This window comes from Nilaparvata lugens, chromosome 3 (genome assembly GCF_014356525.2).
Source record: "Nilaparvata lugens isolate BPH chromosome 3, ASM1435652v1, whole genome shotgun sequence".
Taxonomy (NCBI): Eukaryota; Metazoa; Arthropoda; class Insecta; order Hemiptera; family Delphacidae; genus Nilaparvata; species Nilaparvata lugens.
The window spans coordinates 54,599,692-54,620,502 of NC_052506.1; the positions used below are offsets into that span (position 1 = coordinate 54,599,692).

General features: G+C 35.1%; 1 protein-coding gene across 1 annotated transcript; it reads left to right on the plus strand.

Annotated features, from left to right (window-relative positions):
* Positions 1 to 2,274: 2,274 nt before the first annotated feature.
* Positions 2,275 to 9,106, plus strand: LOC111053805 (Krueppel-like factor 10). The gene is made up of 4 exons (XM_022340731.2): positions 2,275 to 2,529; positions 3,892 to 4,071; positions 4,435 to 5,362; positions 6,691 to 9,106. Exons 1-4 carry the CDS (start codon positions 2,290 to 2,292, stop codon positions 6,924 to 6,926), a joined length of 1,584 nt encoding a protein of 527 aa, XP_022196423.1. The 5' UTR covers positions 2,275 to 2,289; the 3' UTR covers positions 6,927 to 9,106.
* The last annotated feature ends 11,705 nt before the right edge of the window (positions 9,107 to 20,811 follow it).

A 20,811-nucleotide genomic window follows, 5' to 3' on the forward strand; every position in this document is an offset into this window, starting at 1 on the left:
TCACCTTTTGAAAGTTCATAAGTAGCCTATAGCCTACACCCTCTCCTTTGCATACTCAGTCTATCTTTGAAACGCTTATAATACAGGTACTGAACTGTAGGCTAATGTTTTTTTTTGTTTTTTTTTATCATACACACCAAGTTATCAAATAGGCATAACTCTTGAAGCTGTCATGTTAATGCTGTTAATGCACGCAGCACAGCTTTTTTGTTGTGTCCTTATGCTACCCTAGTCTAAATAGAGAAGTAAACAATATACAGTACAAATGTTTATCTCAGCCTGAGTTGGTAATTGTAGGATTTACACCAAACTGTTGATTGAATGGGATGCTGTTATTTACAAGGAATGTAGACAGGTCAAAGTGAATCTCACTGGTTGATGGTCGGCTTTGTCCTTTCATAGTGAATTACAGTAGCTTTTGTTTGTAAATATATTTATTTGTTTATAAATGCATCTTTGTTGAGTGTTTGCGGCTGCTCACACTGAAGGTCTGAGCTTATCCCAAGGAAGCTCTTGGTTGATAGCTGATACGATGTATGGGAATAATTTTGTTGCAGTATTGACTCTTTATTACATGTATATTAAAGCTACAAATGAATACAAAATCACAGCCAATACAGCTTATTCGCTCGAAAACCCAACCTCAAAATCAGTTGGAGAAAACACTGGAGGCTATGGGAAAACCTCTAAATCACGAACATTTTACCCCCCTTGGCGCCCCTAGAGCCTACCAATTTTTTTCGACACATTTAAATTATCCTCGCACAGAAAATGCTATAGAAGCTATTTTGTTCAGCTCCCAGAGATAAGTCTATATCCACGATTGAATTTCGACCAAATTCAAATGGCGATCCAGAAAAAAGTTTTCATAAAAAATTTGAAGTTTTCCCAAATGTGAAAAATTCTCAGCCTGAGTTCGCTGTGAAAACTGCAAATCTGTTGCATACTGTACTGGCCTACGGGAATTAATGATAATATAATTGGGCTATCAATATTAGGCATCTAATTTGAGCTTTTATCTGTTGTGGTCGAAAAAGAGAATTTCATCCGACGACTGAATGATCACCAAACTGTGACTTCTTGTGAACAAGGTAGGTTAAGCATATCCAACTGGGAGATTCAATTGAAACTGTGTTTTCTTTTCATGAAGTATGGGAAAATAAGCAGATACGAGTGTGTATGTTCCAATTATTTTGGAATGATTTAAAACCTCAGAATGTTTGAAATACTATACCATACCCACAGTCATAAAGGAAGTAAATAGCCTACTATAGTAAAGGAAGTATTACTTCCTTTATTATAATAAAGTATTACTTATTTTATCTGTGCTACAGTCAAGAGTTTTCGTAGGCTGCTCGTAATGGGAGAGACAATTTCTTAATTCCTTTAGAATCGAAACAATAGCTTTTTCATCTTCAAACCGTCATGGAAATGTGTCTCAGTTCAATTTAATCAATAATAATTGAATAATTCGAATCAATAAGATACGTTTCGTGGAAGGTTCATTGCAAACGATGTTTCCTGCCTATAACAGAGCTAAGGAAAGAACACAGTTCTCTTATTCTTTTTTTCTGTGGCTAGAGTAATTCACTTTTAACAGTCAACATTTATAATGAAAATAAAATGAATGCTTCACATCGAACCAATGCTGACAGTTCGAAGAAAACCTTCGCGTGAGAGGAAAGAGCAGTGCAGATCTTATACCTCATTTGCATCAATGCTCCATATGCAACCAATGCTGACGGTTTGAAGTGAATCTCACCGCATGAGGAGAGAGCTGAACAGAACTTATGACAAACAATGCTGACAGTTGTAGCCTAACTGATAGAGAAAGAGAGAGGGTGTGAGAAAGAGAGAGAGAGTGAGCGAGGGAGAGAGACCAGAACAATTTAGCATGTTTTATAAATACTTACAACACTGGTCCACATTCAACCAATGCTGACATTTTGAAGTGAACGTTCACCTGGTGAGAGTCACTTAAACCAGTCAGCATTCCTCATGAGTAACATCATTGCTTCACATCCCAACAATGTTGACAGTTTGTAGTGAATGTTTGAGTGTGATTAGGTTGCGTTGGTGAAATGTGAAGCATTGGTGTAAGTCGTGAGCAATGGTGTCACTTTGAAGTGAACTAGGCTGTTAGAGGAGAGAGAGCAGAGCAGAGGTGTGGCACGGCCATCGATCGGTGGATGACGAAGAGCGGTGTGACGTCAGGCGTCGTTTACGTAGCCGCGATGATGATCAGCCGGTGATCACGTGAACGGCGCCGGTCGATCACGCGGACAACGCATGGCCCAAGACTGCTGTCATTGGCCAGACCAGGAGGCGAGCCCCTCGCGGCCCAGCCAAAGCCAAACAGAACACACTTGCATTGCATCCAGTGCCCAGCGCGCACCGCTACTCCTGTCATGTTCGAGCATTCAGTTTCACCAGGCCACTGATCAGCTGCTCCAATCCCGAAATCTTCCTTCAGGACTCCACCGTCACCCTGGAACACCTACTCACCTTCCACCAAACATTTCTTCTAAGGTAAGCTCGCTTCACCTAATATTTGGAAATTTCTCGATCACTTTCTAATTTGCTTTTTCTGTGGATTTTGTCGAATGCGCAAACTCGAACCAGCTCGCCTGGAATGAATGAATTTGGACTCGGCCGCTCTGGACAAGAATTCCTTTGTTATGGTCAAGGTGTAATAGAATTGTTGAACAAGCAAAATCAATATTTTGCACTTATATTTTCAATTGGTTTGCATCCAGTCATACGATTTTTTTTGCATGGGTAGCTCTTTCCAATAATTATTTTTAAATCATATCCTTTATTATCTTGATTTACCTGATAATCTTTATCCTTGATTATCTATTTTTGCAATCGTATTATTTTACTTTGTATTAGTCTGTTTTAGAATTTCCAATCAAAGCCGAGAGATTATAGGTAACTTGGTGTTTTTATTGTTGAATTCAGTCTTTAAAAATATAATTTTCCTTCTACTTAAACTCTTATTAAAAATTGTAATACCGTACACCACAATTTCAAGAAAAAAAAACTTGCACGAAACGAAAAAGATATAATGACCTTTTTTATTTTCCAAATTTGTTCATTTACACGAATAAATTTTTAGATGATATAACTAACCGATTGATAAGGCTTTATGACATCAGTAGTTATCATCAATAATTCATCATTTACGCCTACAACTGCGTGACTTTTGCTATCTCTTTTCAAAAATGTCTCAGGACTCTTCTTCTTGAGATGTTAAGATCAGTAGCTGATGCTGAATCAATAAATTGTTTTTATTATCAAACAATATTAAGTCAATTTTCCAAGTCTTACTTAATGGCACTACATAAATCATTTTTCCAAAAACGTAAAATGTTTTGAATGATTATATATGATTTTTGTCGTAATAATTGTATAGATTTTAGATAAGCTATGGGCTATTTCATCAATTTCGAAGTATTGATCCAAATTTAAACATTGATTGAAACTACTATAACATAATGTTTTTTCACTGTCTTTGGAAACTAGAAACTAGTTTCAATGATGTTTTCAGACATTTCTTAATATTTATTCAACACCTATCTGAAATGTTTTTGGTTGGATATGGTGAGCGTTTATGTTATTTAAGCTATAAAAAATGCTGGCCTTTTGGATTTAATATGAAGAATGTAGTATTTAAGTAATGTAATGTACATTTTACATTTGATTACACTTTTAAAATTTATAATTATTATATTTTACGATTGCAGAAGAATAAATCAGCGCACAGCTATAACAGAGAAAACTTATACATTGTTTAAGATTGTTTTATTATATGGTTGTAGGCTATGCTGAACGTCATATAGATGTGAATCTCACTATTAATAGTAGTGTGTAATTTTTGTTGATTTGCAGATGAATAAGTCGGTGGACATGGAAGCAGTGAGTCGCCTGCTGGTGGGGAGTGAGCGCAAGAGGCATGCCAACGAGATCCTGCCAGGTCTACCTACACCACAGCCGTCCGACTCGGAAAGCGACGAATCGGACCTCCCGCTACGCAAGAGGATATGCCGCTACAACTGCCAACTAGCCAAGGTACAACACTTATTTGTTATCATCTACACATGCTTTCAACGCACAATTATTAATTGTTGATAATAACTATTGTTCTAACACCTGTTAATTTTTTGAATTATTCAGTATTTATGCTTAAAGTCATCTTCTGAAGTTAGATAAAGAACTGCACTAAAGAAAAATAGAATACAAATAGAACCAATTAGGCCTACGAATGAAAAAGTTACGAATACAACTAAAAAGGGTAAACTATATATTAGCTTGAGTTTTTTTATTAGTATACTACAATAACCTTATAACAATACATCATGAATAATAATATTTATAGTAGTAATTCCCATATATAAGAATTTGTATTTATATTCATGTTTTTCTCAATTTCAGAACTTCTTGTTGAGGACCCCTCCAAGAACCCCAAGCCCGGTAGAGCCTAGTAGGTTAGACACACAAACTATTACTTCGGTACCTGTATCTGTGATCATGAAAGTTGATAAAGATGGAAAGTGCTCGGCAGGGCTGTACTCATCTGAAAATAGTTGTAAAGACATCATAACCCAAAAACAAAATACTAGTGAGAATTTAATGAACAGTTCAAACGCACAAGAAAATCTGGTTAATGCTGAGGCGAATAATAATTGTTGCAGTACGGAGGTAAACTCTAAATCTCGATTTGTTCCTTCACAAAGTTTCAAAAGTTTGAAGTTTAAGATGAACACAAGGAAGGAGCAGGTCTTCATATATAATAAGGATACCCACAGAGAATCATCGGCCGATGCATCAAGCCCCCCCTCTCCCCTCTCCCTACCACCCTCCCCACCAATCTCAACGAGTACTTCCTCCTCAAATCCTCCGTCACCTCCTGCGATACACACTAGAAAAGAAATCAGTGCAGTTGATAGAAATACACCGTCTAGTCCCGCTAGGACGTCTCCACAGAAAAGTGTAGTGGCAATAGCGCCCAAGCCTCAGCTGTTTGCGACACTGACCGGCACGACGCTGATTCCCGTCACGTCAGACGGGATTCCGTCGTTCGTCGGACCGTTCTTCCCGTTGGACGCCGGTGACGGAACGGCGAACCTCGTTCCACATCTAGTCCTGTCTTCGCCAACCGCCGACGACTGCGACCGACGTCAGTCGTATGTGCTGCTGACCACAGCCGCCCCCGCCGCCGCTCCCAGCCCCGCCGCACCCGTCGATGACAAGAGTGACGTTAGCGACGCCCGTCGGCGCATCTTCGAGTGCACCTTTCACGGCTGCTCCAAAAACTACTTCAAGTCGTCTCACTTGAAAGCCCACATGCGCACGCATACAGGTAGGCTTAACTAACACACCACTGTCCTTGTGCATATTATTTATCATTAGACAGCAATTCGTCTACAAATTCAATCAATCCAGATAAATAAATAAGGTTGACATGACACCTATTCATCTCAACTGTAGATAAAAAATTTCAGTTTTCTCGGTATTGGAGATTAACATTTATTTATTCATTTTCACTCGCATATTGTCGACAGTATTATTTCAACCTTAATTTTCGAAGAATATTCTCAAAGAGAAAATTTTTATTGCATAAAAATACTCTAATATACTGGTTGGAAATCTTCATGCAGTCTGATTCCAAGGAATAAAAAAAATTTGCACATAGAAACTGATATCATATTGTAGTACAATAATTGAATAATGATATTGGCTTTTATCAAGAGTTGATAGTTGACATTTTTATTTTTTGTCATATCTGTTTATAAAATATTTTTTAAATATGATCATTTAAATTTTTCAATCCTAATTCAAATGATGTTCAACTGCATAATAATTCAAGTAATGTAGAATATGACATCGATTTGTTTGATAAAACTCTCTTGATGTCTTAAACAAGCTCGTTTGGCTCTTGAACGATAAACATAACAATATTCAAGTGTAGGCTACCATTCAAGTTCACACTGTTATACTGAAGTGTAAAGATTACCGTATCGATTGAAAAAGCTGTTGATTGTCACTTGAGAGCACAACTCGGTACTCAAACTAAGCCGCTATCCTGCAATATTTTAAAAGAAAAATCGTATATTATATGCTATTAACAAAAATCTACAAAATGATCAACGTTAGTAGACATCTGTCTACTAACTTTGCAGAATGATAATATAACGCATTGATATGAAATGACTTGTAATTATATTGCGAATTCTTAGTATACATGGAAATTTAAGTTATTAGAATAAAAAATTATGGAAAAAATGGTGAAGCATTATATGCCCACATTCGAATACAAATTAATGTATTATCCATAGAGAGGTTATTCATAGAGAGATTATAGAAAGCAATTTTCATGAGATGAAACAGATGTCAGTTTTTTACTTATTTTGAGACAGATCCAGGCAGTACTTTATTACATACTTTAATTTAAACCATTTTATTATCTAGGTGTAGCTTCTCATCGTCTCGCTTGTTCTGATATATTGTAAGATTCACATATTCACGTCAAGCTGTCAGTTTAGATTGAATCGAATGCACTTACTTTGTTTATTGGGAATTCAGATAGTTTGAAGTGAATTTCACTACAGGGAGCAACAATATTTTCACTGGATTTTTATTAAGCATGAAACTGTTGATGATTATCAAGTTTTGTTGTGTTGTGAACAGGTGAAAAGCCGTTCGTGTGTCAGTGGGCAGAGTGCGGTCGTCGGTTCTCACGTTCGGACGAACTGTCGCGTCACAAGCGAACGCACACCGGCGAAAAAAAGTTCGCTTGCGCCAGCTGTGGGCGAAGATTCATGCGCAGCGATCATCTCGCCAAACACGCCAAGCGCCATGCCAAAGAATCACTCACAAACACCCCAACCAAAGGCCTCGTTATCCCGTTCAAGTGTACCTCATAGACTAGCAACTGAAAGTAGCCCCCCCTCCTTTCGTTATCCCGTTCAAGCTACTTACTGTACGGTACTTCCTCATAGACTATCCTCGATATCCTCCTCATGAACTACCTCCTCATGAACTATCAGAGTAAGTTATGTAAGATGTAGTTTACTATGTAAAGTAACCCCTTCCGTTATCCCGTCATCCTCATGGACTATGGGTAGGCTACTGTAAAGTAGATCCACTCGTTATCACGTTCAAGAGTTCCTCCTCACAGACTAACAAGTGGTATCTACTGAAAGTACATCCTCAATATCCCGTTCAAAAGTAGGCTACCTTCTCACAGACTATGAAGTGATATCTAGAGTAAACTAAATCCATCTATAATGTAGTTGACAAACGATCATTAACTACAAGTTAAATTTAGTGTAAAATACATCCAATAGTGTTTATTCATCGATGAAAAAAATCAGTGTAAACTACATGAATTTGTCAATATTTTATTGTTCATCCAGGATAATCATGGAATGAACACTTGTGTATTAAAATGTTACCTTTTGTTGTACGCTACCTACCTACTAGGCTACTTGTACAACCATTTTTGTACTTGACTGTATATTTATTGTTTTTTAGTAATTTATATTAAGTTTTTAGTGTAGGCCCAAGTGCCGTGTATCACCTTCAAATCAGATAATTGGAAAATTAATATTATCATATTGAATAATTGTGTGTTATAGCTTGAATTCTTCTCAGTTTTAATTTCAGAAATGTGAGCGGAATATTATTTCATACTCAGTGCTCAGCTCATAAGAGAACCAAAAAGGGAATTATTCCTCTATGATTATGTGTCAATGTGCAAGGAATCCTAGTTATGAATGATCAACATAGCTTGATAAAGTATGTAGGCCTACGGTATTATAAATTATACGCTAGAAACATGTTGATGTATCATCAGAAAATTGTAATGTATCATTTTTTGTAAAACTTCAATGATTCTCTTCGAGTAGAATCTTATACCTACCACTTCTTCGAGACCAAAAATAATGTAAATATTAAATTAAGAATTCCCTTTTTTATGCAATAAATTTATTTTTTTGGTAATCATACATCAAATAGATTTCTATCATAAATTTCACTTGATAAAAATATTCCACAAACTTCCTTCATCAATTTTCAAGTACTGTACGGTACCTACAATAATCCTAAAGCTGCGTACACATAAACGCACTTCCAACCCGCACCGAGCACGCTCCGCCTTCATACCGCCCTCGTTCCTCCATCGTACCACAGTCGCTCCGCCCGCGCACCCATCATGAGCTCTGCTCCGCAACCGAACGTCACTCCAGTAGAGCGATTGATGATCGACCGGGGAGCAACAGTGGTTCGACCGGGGAACGCGAGAAGATCTAACATCTTCCATAACGTTCATGATGGGTGCGTGGGCGGAGCTACTGTGGTTCGATGGAGGAACGAGGGCGGTACGAGGGCAGAGCGTGCTCGGTGCGGGTTGGAAGCGCGTATATGTGTACGCAGCTTTAACTTCGAGTGCCATTTATAGGATTAGATCCATGAATATCTTCAACAAAGCATGTGTTACGCTCAAGTCTCTATCTCCGCTCAAAATGCTATGCAGGGAAGATCTGGATCAAATGTGATGCTTGGTCCAAATAATGATCAAAATATTAGTGCTGTTAATAAAGCCCTATCGCATACAGACACTGAGGAAAGAATAATATTGTACTTTCAAAATATTGATTTGTCAGTAATTTGTAAAATACACGGTTTGAACAATATGAATATTGGTGAACCTAAACTCATGTAATGTTGATTATTTCCTATTGTAATTTTAAAAGATCAATATATTGTATTCTTTTTGAATGGAGTAAATATTTTGCTTATTTATTACTATTTTCGTCAGACATCAAATCAAACAATAATATGTAATATATATTTAGATAAGGTTTTGAAACTGATAAGACTGCTCTGTTAACTAGTTAACAATAACATTTATTTAAATCATCGCCTCGATGGAGATGAAATTATATAATTTTAGCTATATTTATGTAAAAAATCCAAATATGGGATTTGTGTGAAATACGTTGAATGGGTTTATATCATTGTTGTATTATGAAAAATCTACATTAATTGTACCTACTTGTTCTTGCATTCAACTAATATTAATTAAAAGTCAATAATTCTGAAACATGAGTGTATTTTTTGTATGTTCTCATACCTCTAACTCATTGAAAATACTGATAATGCTGTAACGTTGTGCTAAGTGTATTTAGTCCAGTCACTATTATACATTGGTGCTTGCAATTTATATTGTAGTTCTGATTTTTTAATTGACCGAACGAAGTGAGGTCTAAGTTTCAAGTCGACGGTTTGGCATTTCTCTTTATGTTTATATTTTTGTTTATATTTATGTTCCGCATTTACGGTAAAACGCAGCAATAGATTTTCATGAAATTTGACATGTATGTTCCTTTTTGAATTTCGCCAACAGACCATAAAATTATTCATCATAAATCAGCTGACGAGTGGATTATTAATTGCATGCAATTAATATCTCAATGTAACTTGGTAAAAATCAGCTGCTGTGTGGACTATTATTAATTGCATGCCTAATTGAATTCAATTTTTATGCACTATTGAATTAACTATTGTTTGCAAGCAATAACGCATGCAATTAATAACTAAACTAACATAGTATTGTCTATCGACCTTTCTCTGCTTTGAACTCGGGCTGACCTGTTGCCAGTATGTCTTGAAGGAGATTAGCTTTTGATGTTAGCATTTTTGATACACCAACCCCAACAACCATTAGCCGTTTTCACACCGATATCTCGCCGAAATGACATACAGACAGGATTTACTCAAATGGACAGTATAAGAGGAGGCTGTCGTTTATAACTGCGCGAGGTCTACTGTTCACATAACTACTAATGTATTATTTGGATATACATGAGAGAAGTCCAGAATCATTTTTTTTCATGCAAAATTTCCTTGTGCTAGATACAGAGTGGCCCAAAACCCTCGTATTTCCGAGGTTTACTTTCCAATTGATGGAAAGCATAAAATGGTGAAATAATACATCAAATTGAAGAGAATTGAATGCTCTACAACCCAACGTGAAGTACTTATTTTTTCGATGCATTGTTCTTGAGTAATAAGCCCTGAAAATGCAAAAAGTTGGAGGAAAAAAAGAACTGTCATTTCAAAGATTTTACACTTTTAAATGAGAAGATCTCGAAAACTAAAGAAGATATCGCAAAACTCTACTGAACAAAACTTGTAGGAAATTCATCTAGTTTCATTTTTGTTATGATAGTCATGAAGCTGAAATGCATTGCTCCCAAGATAAATGCGTGTAACCCATAAATGAAAAAACAAGAGGTAGGGATGAGGACTTTTGATAACCTTCTAACTAGTCCAAACAAAGCTGCGACTGTAATAAAAATTGCAAATATTCTTAATGATACAGTAGTATATACGAGCATAATAACTATACAGTATAATGAAGCATAATCACCTCATAAAGACTTGTTCATATTGGAAAGTTAATAAGTAAAATGATCTTGAATGCCTATAAGATCTTAAAATGGTTGATCTTAGAATCCTTGATCTTAAAATGCCTAAGATCTTATGATTATGAAAGTGAAATTGATTTTTTTTTAAAGTGAATTTATTAATGAATTCCATTTTATACAAACTTACTTAAAATTTTCTATTTTCAATTTATAAGAATTTCACAATAAAAGGTTCAACTCCACAATGTACTAAACAATTCTCACACGTATAAAGGATGAGATGGACTTTGATGTTGGTTTTGGGAACGCCAACGTTTTTATGACTCTGAAGGTCATCAAAGGTTTGCTAACATTTATTGAATGTGTAAGTGACATAGTGAACTATAATGTTACTCACATTTTCTGATTCAAGGAACCCCACACATCCTTTCAAAACAATTTTTTAGTCACCAACGACAATCATCTTTGGCATTTCCCGCACATTAAATGAGTCGTTATTCATTTGCTATATTTATAAAGGCTCCACTAGAACGTAATTTCCCACTTCCATTTGAAAAAAATTTCTCCTTAGCAGAAGCCAAGCATACTTAAAAGCATTTCTTATTTTTTATCATCATGTATCAAATCATTCAAATCTCCTATCATTTCAGGCCTTTTTAGAGAAACTGATAAAAATACTTTTTCGAAATTCTAATGCTTTTTGTGACATTCATTTCTGTCAATGAGTGTAGAATTTTGGGTGCTTGAACACTGACTGGTGTTTCACATTTTATCAACTTTATATCTGTGAAAAACTCACTCTCTATTGACTGCTGGATACAGCCTCTAAATAGTAGGCTGTCACAATATGCAACTGCAAAAAGTTGCAACAAACTATGTATCCAACAACATCAATGCTAACGGGATTCAATTTGTCAGCATTCCCACTTCTCAACACTCCAATTGGCTTTTGAAAGATTGATAGTCAGCCCCGGATATTATTTCAGAAAAAAAGTATATTCTTTTGAAATTAAACCACCCCAGTTTTCAGTCTTCTGCGATTCAAAAATTACTAAACATTACTCAAGTCGAGAGGATTGACTTCTTCCTCCTCTATTTTCATTTTGGGAATAGGCTTCTCTTTACAATCTTGTCCATCCGAGAAGTTGCCGTTTTCATTGCTCCTTATGTTGAAGCTACCTATGTTCAAAAATAAGCTCATCAGCTCTTAGAGTTTTATGCTTGGAAATGTCACATTTCAATATTTTGACATTAGTTTCTACAGAAGCTGAGGTAGCTATTATTTCCTCAAATCTAAACTTAGGTATCATTACACCACTCAAAGTTGGCAATAGGCAACAATAACTTATATTTAGAATGATCTAAAAGAATTGGAAGATACGGTTGGTTCCCCCTATTACCAACAATGGCTTCACTCTCAACATGATTTTTTATATCTGTTAGAATCCTTCCAAACACATTCTCACTTCTTTTTTTGTGGACAGTTTGAAAATACTCCTCTAACTCTTCTTCTCTGTCATCAGCAATCTCCTGCTGTGGATTGCTGGTTAGGCCCCAAATCTTTCTACCAAACACTTCTTGCTGGTTTCACAAGGAGTATCATTTCCAAACTCATCTACTCCTTCACTTTCACACATCGCCACTGTTAGAATGTGCATGATGGAAGCTTCGACCTCTTCTAGGCTTTTCATTTGCACTATTAGCGCAAGACTTCTCATGTAAAATTGTTTAGTGTTTTTCAAACAATTTTGAAAATATTTTAATGTACCAATCATTTCAATAAAATGTGCTACATCATTCCTCATGTAACATTCAGGTACATTTGAATGCCTCACAGACAATAAAACATTTGCATATTGCTCCAAATATACTGCAAGGGTTGCAAGCTTGCAAGTGACATGAAAGTTTGTACACATGCATACATCAAAGCAAGAGACATGTCAGTTACGACAGTTAATGTGATATTATTATTATATAATATGTGGTGTTTGTACACCACTTCTCATGAGTTTTACTAGCCAATGTCGGAGGGTCACAGTGTCCTGCCTCTCAGAAAGCAGAGAGCATATGGGATATTTTTTTTAATTTCTTATAGCAAAGCTATATAAGTAAATATGCCCTGATTTGACTCCAAGATTTCTCTTCAATTTATTGTTTCACAACTCCACCTGTATCATCAATCGCCACTGACACGATTTTATTTTTCTTGAAAAATTCTTTGTGAAAGTTGTGCAATCTGCACTACTGTGGTACCTCACTTTGAATTTGTCGTAACTAACATTGCTTATGATATTTGTGAAATGCGACTCTTGCATTGTTCTTGCTATGGAAGTTATCAGATCATCATCGACTCCAAGTGCTATATAGCCGCCTGACACTTCGCGGTTTGTAGTTGATTTAAGTTAGGGGGATGGGCTGGCTTCACATATCCCCATATTCATAATACCATAACTTTTTTTGTTGGAATGCAAGGGAAGCTACATGTGAACAAATAATAATAATAATAATAGAATTTTATTGTCATTCAACATAATAACAGTTATAGACAACGTCAAAACAGCTACAGTAGTCAATAATTATAGTCACAGTCAACATAAAACTTAGTCATAATATGCAGACCTAACTTAATCAACACAATAATATCATAACTTTAAATACGAGGTTTAGTTTTCCCTAATTATGTGTATTTAGTCTATTTCACAGAATAGGATTTATAAATTCTGAAAATTCATTTACTGAATAAAATGGGTTTTTAATTAGCCAACTATATAACGTATTCTTGAACACTTGGAATGGAGCGTCTATTAAATCATGTGGCAATTTATTTAAAATTTTCACTCCAATAACCTCATAGCTTTTCTGTGATTTACTCAGTCTACAGGAAGGTGTCGATACCAAAGGCATCAACAGAAAGGTGTCGATACCAAAGGCATCGCTATGCCTGTTTCTCCTAGTGTTATGTGATGGTTTATTATGGTCAATAATCTTGATTCAACAAAAATAATGGTTTGCAGTGAGCCAATCTGTCAGAGTTTGTAATAATTCTGATAACTTTTTTGTAATCAGAAGATCCTGCACATGTGCGCTATTTCCCCAGAATAGAAGCCCATATGAAATAATACTCTGGAAAAATGCAAAATATACAGACCTCACAAATGACTCAGGAACATGGTTCATCAAGTTTGTTAACAAGTATACCGCTGTAGACAGTTTAACACTGACATATCTGATATGTGGCACCCGTGTCAATTTGCCATCAATAAAAATACCCAAAAACTTTATTCTACCAGTATCCAAATTGCTCTCTACACGTGAATTTCTCTAACTGAAAAGATTTTCCTGGGTCTTACTCTCATTTAGCAAAAAACCATAAGTTCTCAACCAAATTGAAACTTGAGATAACGTGTTCTCAGCTACAGCTTGAAGGTCATTAAAGTTTGTGCAAGCATTGAGAAATGTTGCAACATCCACATACAGTATGGATTGGGCACTGTATCCACACAGAGTGGCAAAACATTGATCATTAAAATAAACAATAAAGGCCTTAAAACTGACCCCTGTGGCACACCACACTTTATTTCTTTTATCTGTGATTTTTTTTTGCCAATGCACACTATTTGTCTACGGTTGCTAAGGAATGACTCGAAAATGTTCCCAGCCTTTCTTTCAATTATCCCATAATAAACCAGCTTACTCAGAAGCACATCATGATCCACGCATATTGCTATATTTATTGCTATATATTATTGCTATATATTTGCTATATTTATAAAGGCTCCACTAGAACGTAATTTCCCACTTCCATTTGAAAAAAATTTCTCCTTAGCAGAAGCCAAGCATACTTAAAAGCATTTCTTATTTTTTATCATCATGTATCAAATCATTCAAATCTCCTATCATTTCAGGCCTTTTTAGAGAAACTGATAAAAATACTTTTTCGAAATTCTAATGCTTTTTGTGACATTCATTTCTGTGAATGAGTGTAGAATTTTGGGTGCTTGAACACTGACTGGTGTTTCACATTTTATCAACTTTATATCTGTGAAAAACTCACTCTCTATTGACTGCTGGATACAGCCTCTAAATAGTAGGCTGTCACAATATGCAACTGCAAAAAGTTGCAACAAACTATGTATCCAACAACATCAATGCTAACGGGATTCAATGTGTCAGCATTCCCACTTCTCAACACTCCAATTGGCTTTTGAAAGATTGATAGTCAGCCCCGGATATTATTTCAGAAAAAAAGAATATTCTTTTGAAATTAAACCACCCCAGTTTTCAGTCTTCTGCGATTCAAAAATTACTAAACATTACTCAAGTCGAGAGGATTGACTTCTTCCTCCTCTATTTTCATTTTGGGAATAGGCTTCTCTTTACAATCTTGTCCATCCGAGAAGTTGCCGTTTTCATTGCTCCTTATGTTGAAGCTATGTTCAAAAATAAGCTCATCAGCTCTTAGAGTTTTATGCTTGAAAATGTCACATTTCAATATTTTGACATTAGTTTCTACAGAAGCTGAGGTAGCTATTATTTCCTCAAATCTAAACTTAGGTATCATTACACCACTCAAAGTTGGCAATAGGCAACAATAACTTATATTTAGAATGATCTAAAAGAATTGGAAGATACGGTTGGTTCCCCCTATTACCAACAATGGCTTCACTCTCAACATGATTTTTTATATCTGTTAGAATCCTTCCAAACACATTCTCACTTCTTTTTTTGTGGACAGTTTGAAAATACTCCTCTAACTCTTCTTCTCTGTCATCAGCAATCTCCTGCTGTGGATTGCTGGTTAGGCCCCAAATCTTTCTACCAAACACTTCTTGCTGGTTTCACAAGGAGTATCATTTCCAAACTCATCTACTCCTTCACTTTCACACATCGCCACTGTTAGAATGTGCATGATGGAAGCTTCGACCTCTTCTAGGCTTTTCATTTGCACTATTAGCGCAAGACTTCTCATGTAAAATTGTTTAGTGTTTTTCAAACAATTTTGAAAATATTTTAATGTACCAATCATTTCAATAAAATGTGCTACATCATTCCTCATGTAACATTCAGGTACATTTGAATGCCTCACAGACAATAAAACATTTGCATATTGCTCCAAATATACTGCAAGGGTTGCAAGCTTGCAAGTGACATGAAAGTTTGTACACATGCATACATCAAAGCAAGAGACATGTCAGTTACGACAGTTAATGTGATATTATTATTATATAATATGTGGTGTTTGTACACCACTTCTCATGAGTTGTACTAGCCAATGTCGGAGGGTCACAGTGTCATGCCTCTCAGAAAGCAGAGAGCATATGGGATATTTTTTTTTAATTTCTTATAGCAAAGCTATATAAGTAAATATTCCCTGATTTGACTCCAAGATTTCTCTTCAATTTATTGTTTCATAACTCCACCTGTATCATCAATCGCCACTGACACGATTTTATTTTTCTTGAAAAATTCTTTGTGAAAGTGCAATGTGCACTACTGTGGTACCTCACTTTGAATTTGTCGTAACTAACATTGCTTATGATATTTGTGAAATGCGACTCTTGCATTGTTCTTGCTATGGAAGTTATCAGATCATCATCGACTCCAAGTGCTATATAGCCGCCTGACACTTCGCGGTTTCACAGAGAAGAGGACAGAGAACTCATCTAATGTTGCGTTTAATGGGTGACCAGCAGTGTGGAGTGGGTGTGGAGGGGGGTAAAATGGGTGACTAACAGTTAGTTCTTCAACTCGCTACGAGAGATCAGTACCATCGACAGGCCTTCCCCGCTAATTCAGAAATCCCCCTCCAACAGTTGTAGTACTCTGTCACCTACTCCCCTTGCTCCACTATTGTCATTCCACATCCACATTCAACAAAATAAAAACAAGTCACGATTGGCAATTATCCAATATTACTAGTAGATGATCGGCTTGCTCTGCTCTGCTCTGCTGTCTTTTCAATTTTATGAAGCGCATACACGCACACATGCACACACCATACAGTGAATCACACACTAGTACAGTAACTTCTCAGAGAGGAGAAAGGAAAATATATTTTCTGTGTGATACTACAGTACTCCATAATTTCCCTCTCAGTATTATCTCATGCTGCTGATATCAACATAAAAGCTGTTGTTCCTTTTCCAATATAATTCATAATAAGTTTGGAATTATTTTATTTCTATGAATGCATAAATAATAAATAAATGAGTCAATTCTATTACACATTGGCAAATAATCTGATAATGAGATCCTTCCAGATTAATTTTTATCAATGATTAAATTGAGGCTCCATCAATTATTGTTATACTTTTTTCAATTCAAAGTGAAACTTCAAATCAAATAATTTATTATTAAATCACCATACCATCTATTCATATGATTAGTCCATTAATAAAAATTAAAGTCAAATAAAATTATTCTTTATATCTTCTGGATTAATTGTAACTTACTGGAAACTGGGTATACAGAAAAAAATATTTCATGCTTTTTTCTATTTGACTACTTTCTGGACAGCCATATTTATTTCTGAGTACAAAATTCATAAACTCAAATAATGAATAGATCACGAAGAAAACAGAAACCTCCATAATTTATTTCCTTTCAATAATATATTTTATAGAAAAGAAATATAAAGTAATAAATTTGTTAACAATGTGTGACATAATATATCCCAGAATGACAATTCAATTTAATTCAATGGAATTGATGAATGCAAATTATATAAAAATCTGCATAATAAATGATTTACACATTCTATGAAACTTATTTAGTAATAGGCTATATCAAATTATAAATAGTCTATTATTATTGCAATTACTATAACCCACTATTAGCTATTACTATATGAAAAATTACTAATAACTACTGATACTATTCTAGCATATTATGATAATATACGGTTAAAAGAATTTATCTTTTTCCTATCTGTATGAACTTGTGACCCCCGTGGTTCAGAGAACTCGCTCAAGAACTGTTTTGCATTGTAATCTTTGAAACCCTCAACTTTTGATTATACAGAGTTTATGAAAATTACTAAAGCTGCTAAATATTTCTCTTACAATAATAATTTGACAGCAGTTTCCATTGGGAATGTTATTTGAAATGAAAAATTACTTTAAAAATATTACTCTGTCGCTTCAACATCTTTGACACTCAAAGATTTTTTTAAATGTTTGATACATGATTTCGATACATAGTTCCAAGAGAAAATAAATAGCCAAAACCGCAAATTGATAATTATATCAACCCATATCATTTTGTTGATACAAAAGTTGTAAAGTATAATGAACCAGCTAAAATCATATTATGTCAGTGTGTGTGATTGCTCCCAAGTCAACGTTAGTAGACAGTCTACTAACTTTGCTCCCAAATAACCTCAGATGATGTTAGGAATGAATGAATGGAAAAACTGTAGTAATTGCATGCAAAGAATTCTTCAGCTGACCAAATGATAGATCATAACAATTTTTTTCTAATACACTTTCAATGTTATTTTTATATCCTGAAAAAGGACAAAAGAGTGAGTCAATTTGTTGTCCAACAAACTTGACCTGTAAAAGGGTTCGGAGAATATGTGTTCATAATTTGAGAAGATTGATCAATTCTTTCTAAAGTTATTGTAGAACATACAAACAGACGGACAACGACTTTGTCCTTCAGTAAGTCAAAAGTTAAAACTCACGCTAGTTCATAATTATTCTATACAAAACCACTATAAATGAACAAAATATATTTACCAAGCTTAATTTATCATGAATACCAATAGAATAATGAGCCCAAAGTTAAACAATAATATTCAACATTCCATAATAACATCTATATTCACAACCAGAATAGAAAATACTTCGAAATTCATCAGTCCTTTAATGTTACGAAAAGCAATACTATGAAAATGAAAATACAGTCGAACCTCTGTATAACGAAGTCGATTATCCCGAGAAAAAATTCGCTGCTGGGAGGTATTCGTTATTGAGAGGTTCTGTCAAGAAAACTGCCACGATCCTATGGATCTTATAATATCCTACCACCCTATCTTCTTCCTACCTGAATTGCCATTATTTTTAGTCTATTGACCTTTCTGCTGAAACTAAAGAATTCCTTGGGAATGACCGTCTGCTTCCTATACACACTACACTTTGTATGTTGAAGTCAAGAAAAAACTTTGTTGTTGAGAGGTCCGAAATTCGTTAAATAGAGGTAAATAAGCAGCAAAAACTCTAAAATGTCATGGGACCAGGTAAAAATTCGTCGTTTAGAGGATTTCGTTAGGTGGAGGTTTGTTATAGAGAGGTTCGACTGTTTATTAGTTTGTTCAACATCCTACAGTTTATAATAGACAGGCCCTTATTGACAATTACTTGTGAATAGCTCCTCGAATAACAATGTTTTGAAATACTATTGTTCACGTAGGCTTCAGTAACACCTTTCTGCAAGAAGGGCGTTGGCAGTTGTGCGTGTGTCAAACTGGTTGGAATCTACAATCTACAAATTGACACCCTGGCTCACTAGAGCAACTGTTCAAAGGTAGTTTACAAAGAGTAGCTGTCATGAAAGGCAATTCATTCATTTTAAACAAAGACAGCTCATTATTTGACATTGCAGTTGAGAGCGTATTGGAATATCAACATACAATATGATAAACAATATAAAACTAAATTTCGTATTAGGTGGATAAAAAAATTCTTTTAGACTCAGTATGAGAAGCAGAAGGTGATATAATTGAAAAAAATAAAATATCCCTAATTCCATGTGCTAAAAATTTTTGTTGGAGAAGATGGAGATGAAGCCCTACCAGACTGTTCTAGGGTCCCAACTTTGTCCAGGTATTCTATTGTCTAGGCCTACTAGGGGTGGATGCGTTTGTAATCGTGTTATCATGGTTCACTGCAGTTATCCTACAAACTTGTCCTGCACACTCGCACAAGCGCCAATTACAGAGCGGAGGTGCTCAATTAATTAAATTATTAATTAATTAATTAATTCACACCTAATTTACTAATATTATTAATCAATTAATTAAATTGAGGTGACATGGTCAATCACTTTATTATACAATTTTCGTTTGGAAAACTATTTATAAACCTTGAAGATAACAGTAAATCTTTTAATTAACATTGTATCATAAAATCAGGAAACAGGTATTCTACTTTATATGGTTATGAAATGTTTCATAACTATTAGTTCGGAGAACAGTAGAACTCGCTACACTCACTAACATTTATACTCATACACGTCTGCCTATTCACACACAAACACACATACAAATTGGATTTAGAGTATGATGATATATGCAATAGGATCGGTGGAGAACGCTGAGAAATAGAAGTTCTCTACACTTTTGAGCTTAGAAGCACGATTGGAAAGATAAAAAATCTTACAAATAGACGAACGCTGATTGACTTGAAACATAGAATTCGCTTCGCTCATTCAATAAACATACCTCAATCTGGTCTCCAACCCATTCCAGCATATTGCAATTCCAAACAAAAACCTAACCCCCTAAGCTACCCAACTCTAATTTTTCAACACAAAAATCTGTAACATCAACATAAATGAGCATAACGCCCACACAGCCGCACACAATCATGAATGTTCTATTCTATCTGGTACAATTTGTAAGGTGAAAAAACATACTGTAATACCACAATAAATATGAAGTATTGAATCACTTATTTGAAATATGAAAATATAAAGATAAAACTAAGTGAAAAACATCAGTGAACAACAATATTTACAAAAAATATGCACATACTCTATCACTACGCTTGGCCCTTGATGGAAAAGCTTCCTTCTGACTTGAACGGTCTTTGGCCAAACCAAAAACCTATAAACCCTATAACCCCATTTTTTAGGGTTTGTATGCATAAGAGAAGTCCAGAACCAATTTTCGCATGCAAAATTTCCTTGTACAGAGTGTCCCAAATACCTAATATGTCTGGTTCATTCTCCAGTTCTGAGCTATTACAATCAAATCCAGTCATTGGACAAAAAAAATCCTCTCTCTCCTTTTTTACTGTATATAAAATTCAGAATAAAATGGAATCATTCAGACCTCTATAACTTCAATCAGTTCTGTCCTACAGTTTGTCCAAAACAAGTAGAATTTCATGGAAAATCAATTTTGATAAATCCTATAGTATTCAATCAACAATATCTTCCGATTGTCACAATTCAAAAATGTGTAATTCAACATCCTACTAGGCGTAATTTTGTGCTCTACAATCTGAGAACAGGTAGAACGCTCTATCTCAAAGATTTTCAGGACACCTCAAGGATTGAAATTTCATTCATAACTTTTGATACAATGTTCGGATCTTCCCGTACGCTCTTTCTTTTCGGCTTGTCAAGGTAGTTGGAAATCATATATCATGAGTCA

Coding starts and splice junctions, on each gene's coding strand:
- LOC111053805 (XM_022340731.2), top strand. CDS start 2,290: ATGGCCCAAGACTGCTGTCATTGGCCAGACCAGGAGGCGAGCCCCTCG. Junction 2,530..3,891: donor CACCAAACATTTCTTCTAAG/GTAAGCTCGCTT, acceptor GTTGATTTGCAG/ATGAATAAGTCGGTGGACAT. Junction 5,363..6,690: donor CCACATGCGCACGCATACAG/GTAGGCTTAACT, acceptor TGTTGTGAACAG/GTGAAAAGCCGTTCGTGTGT.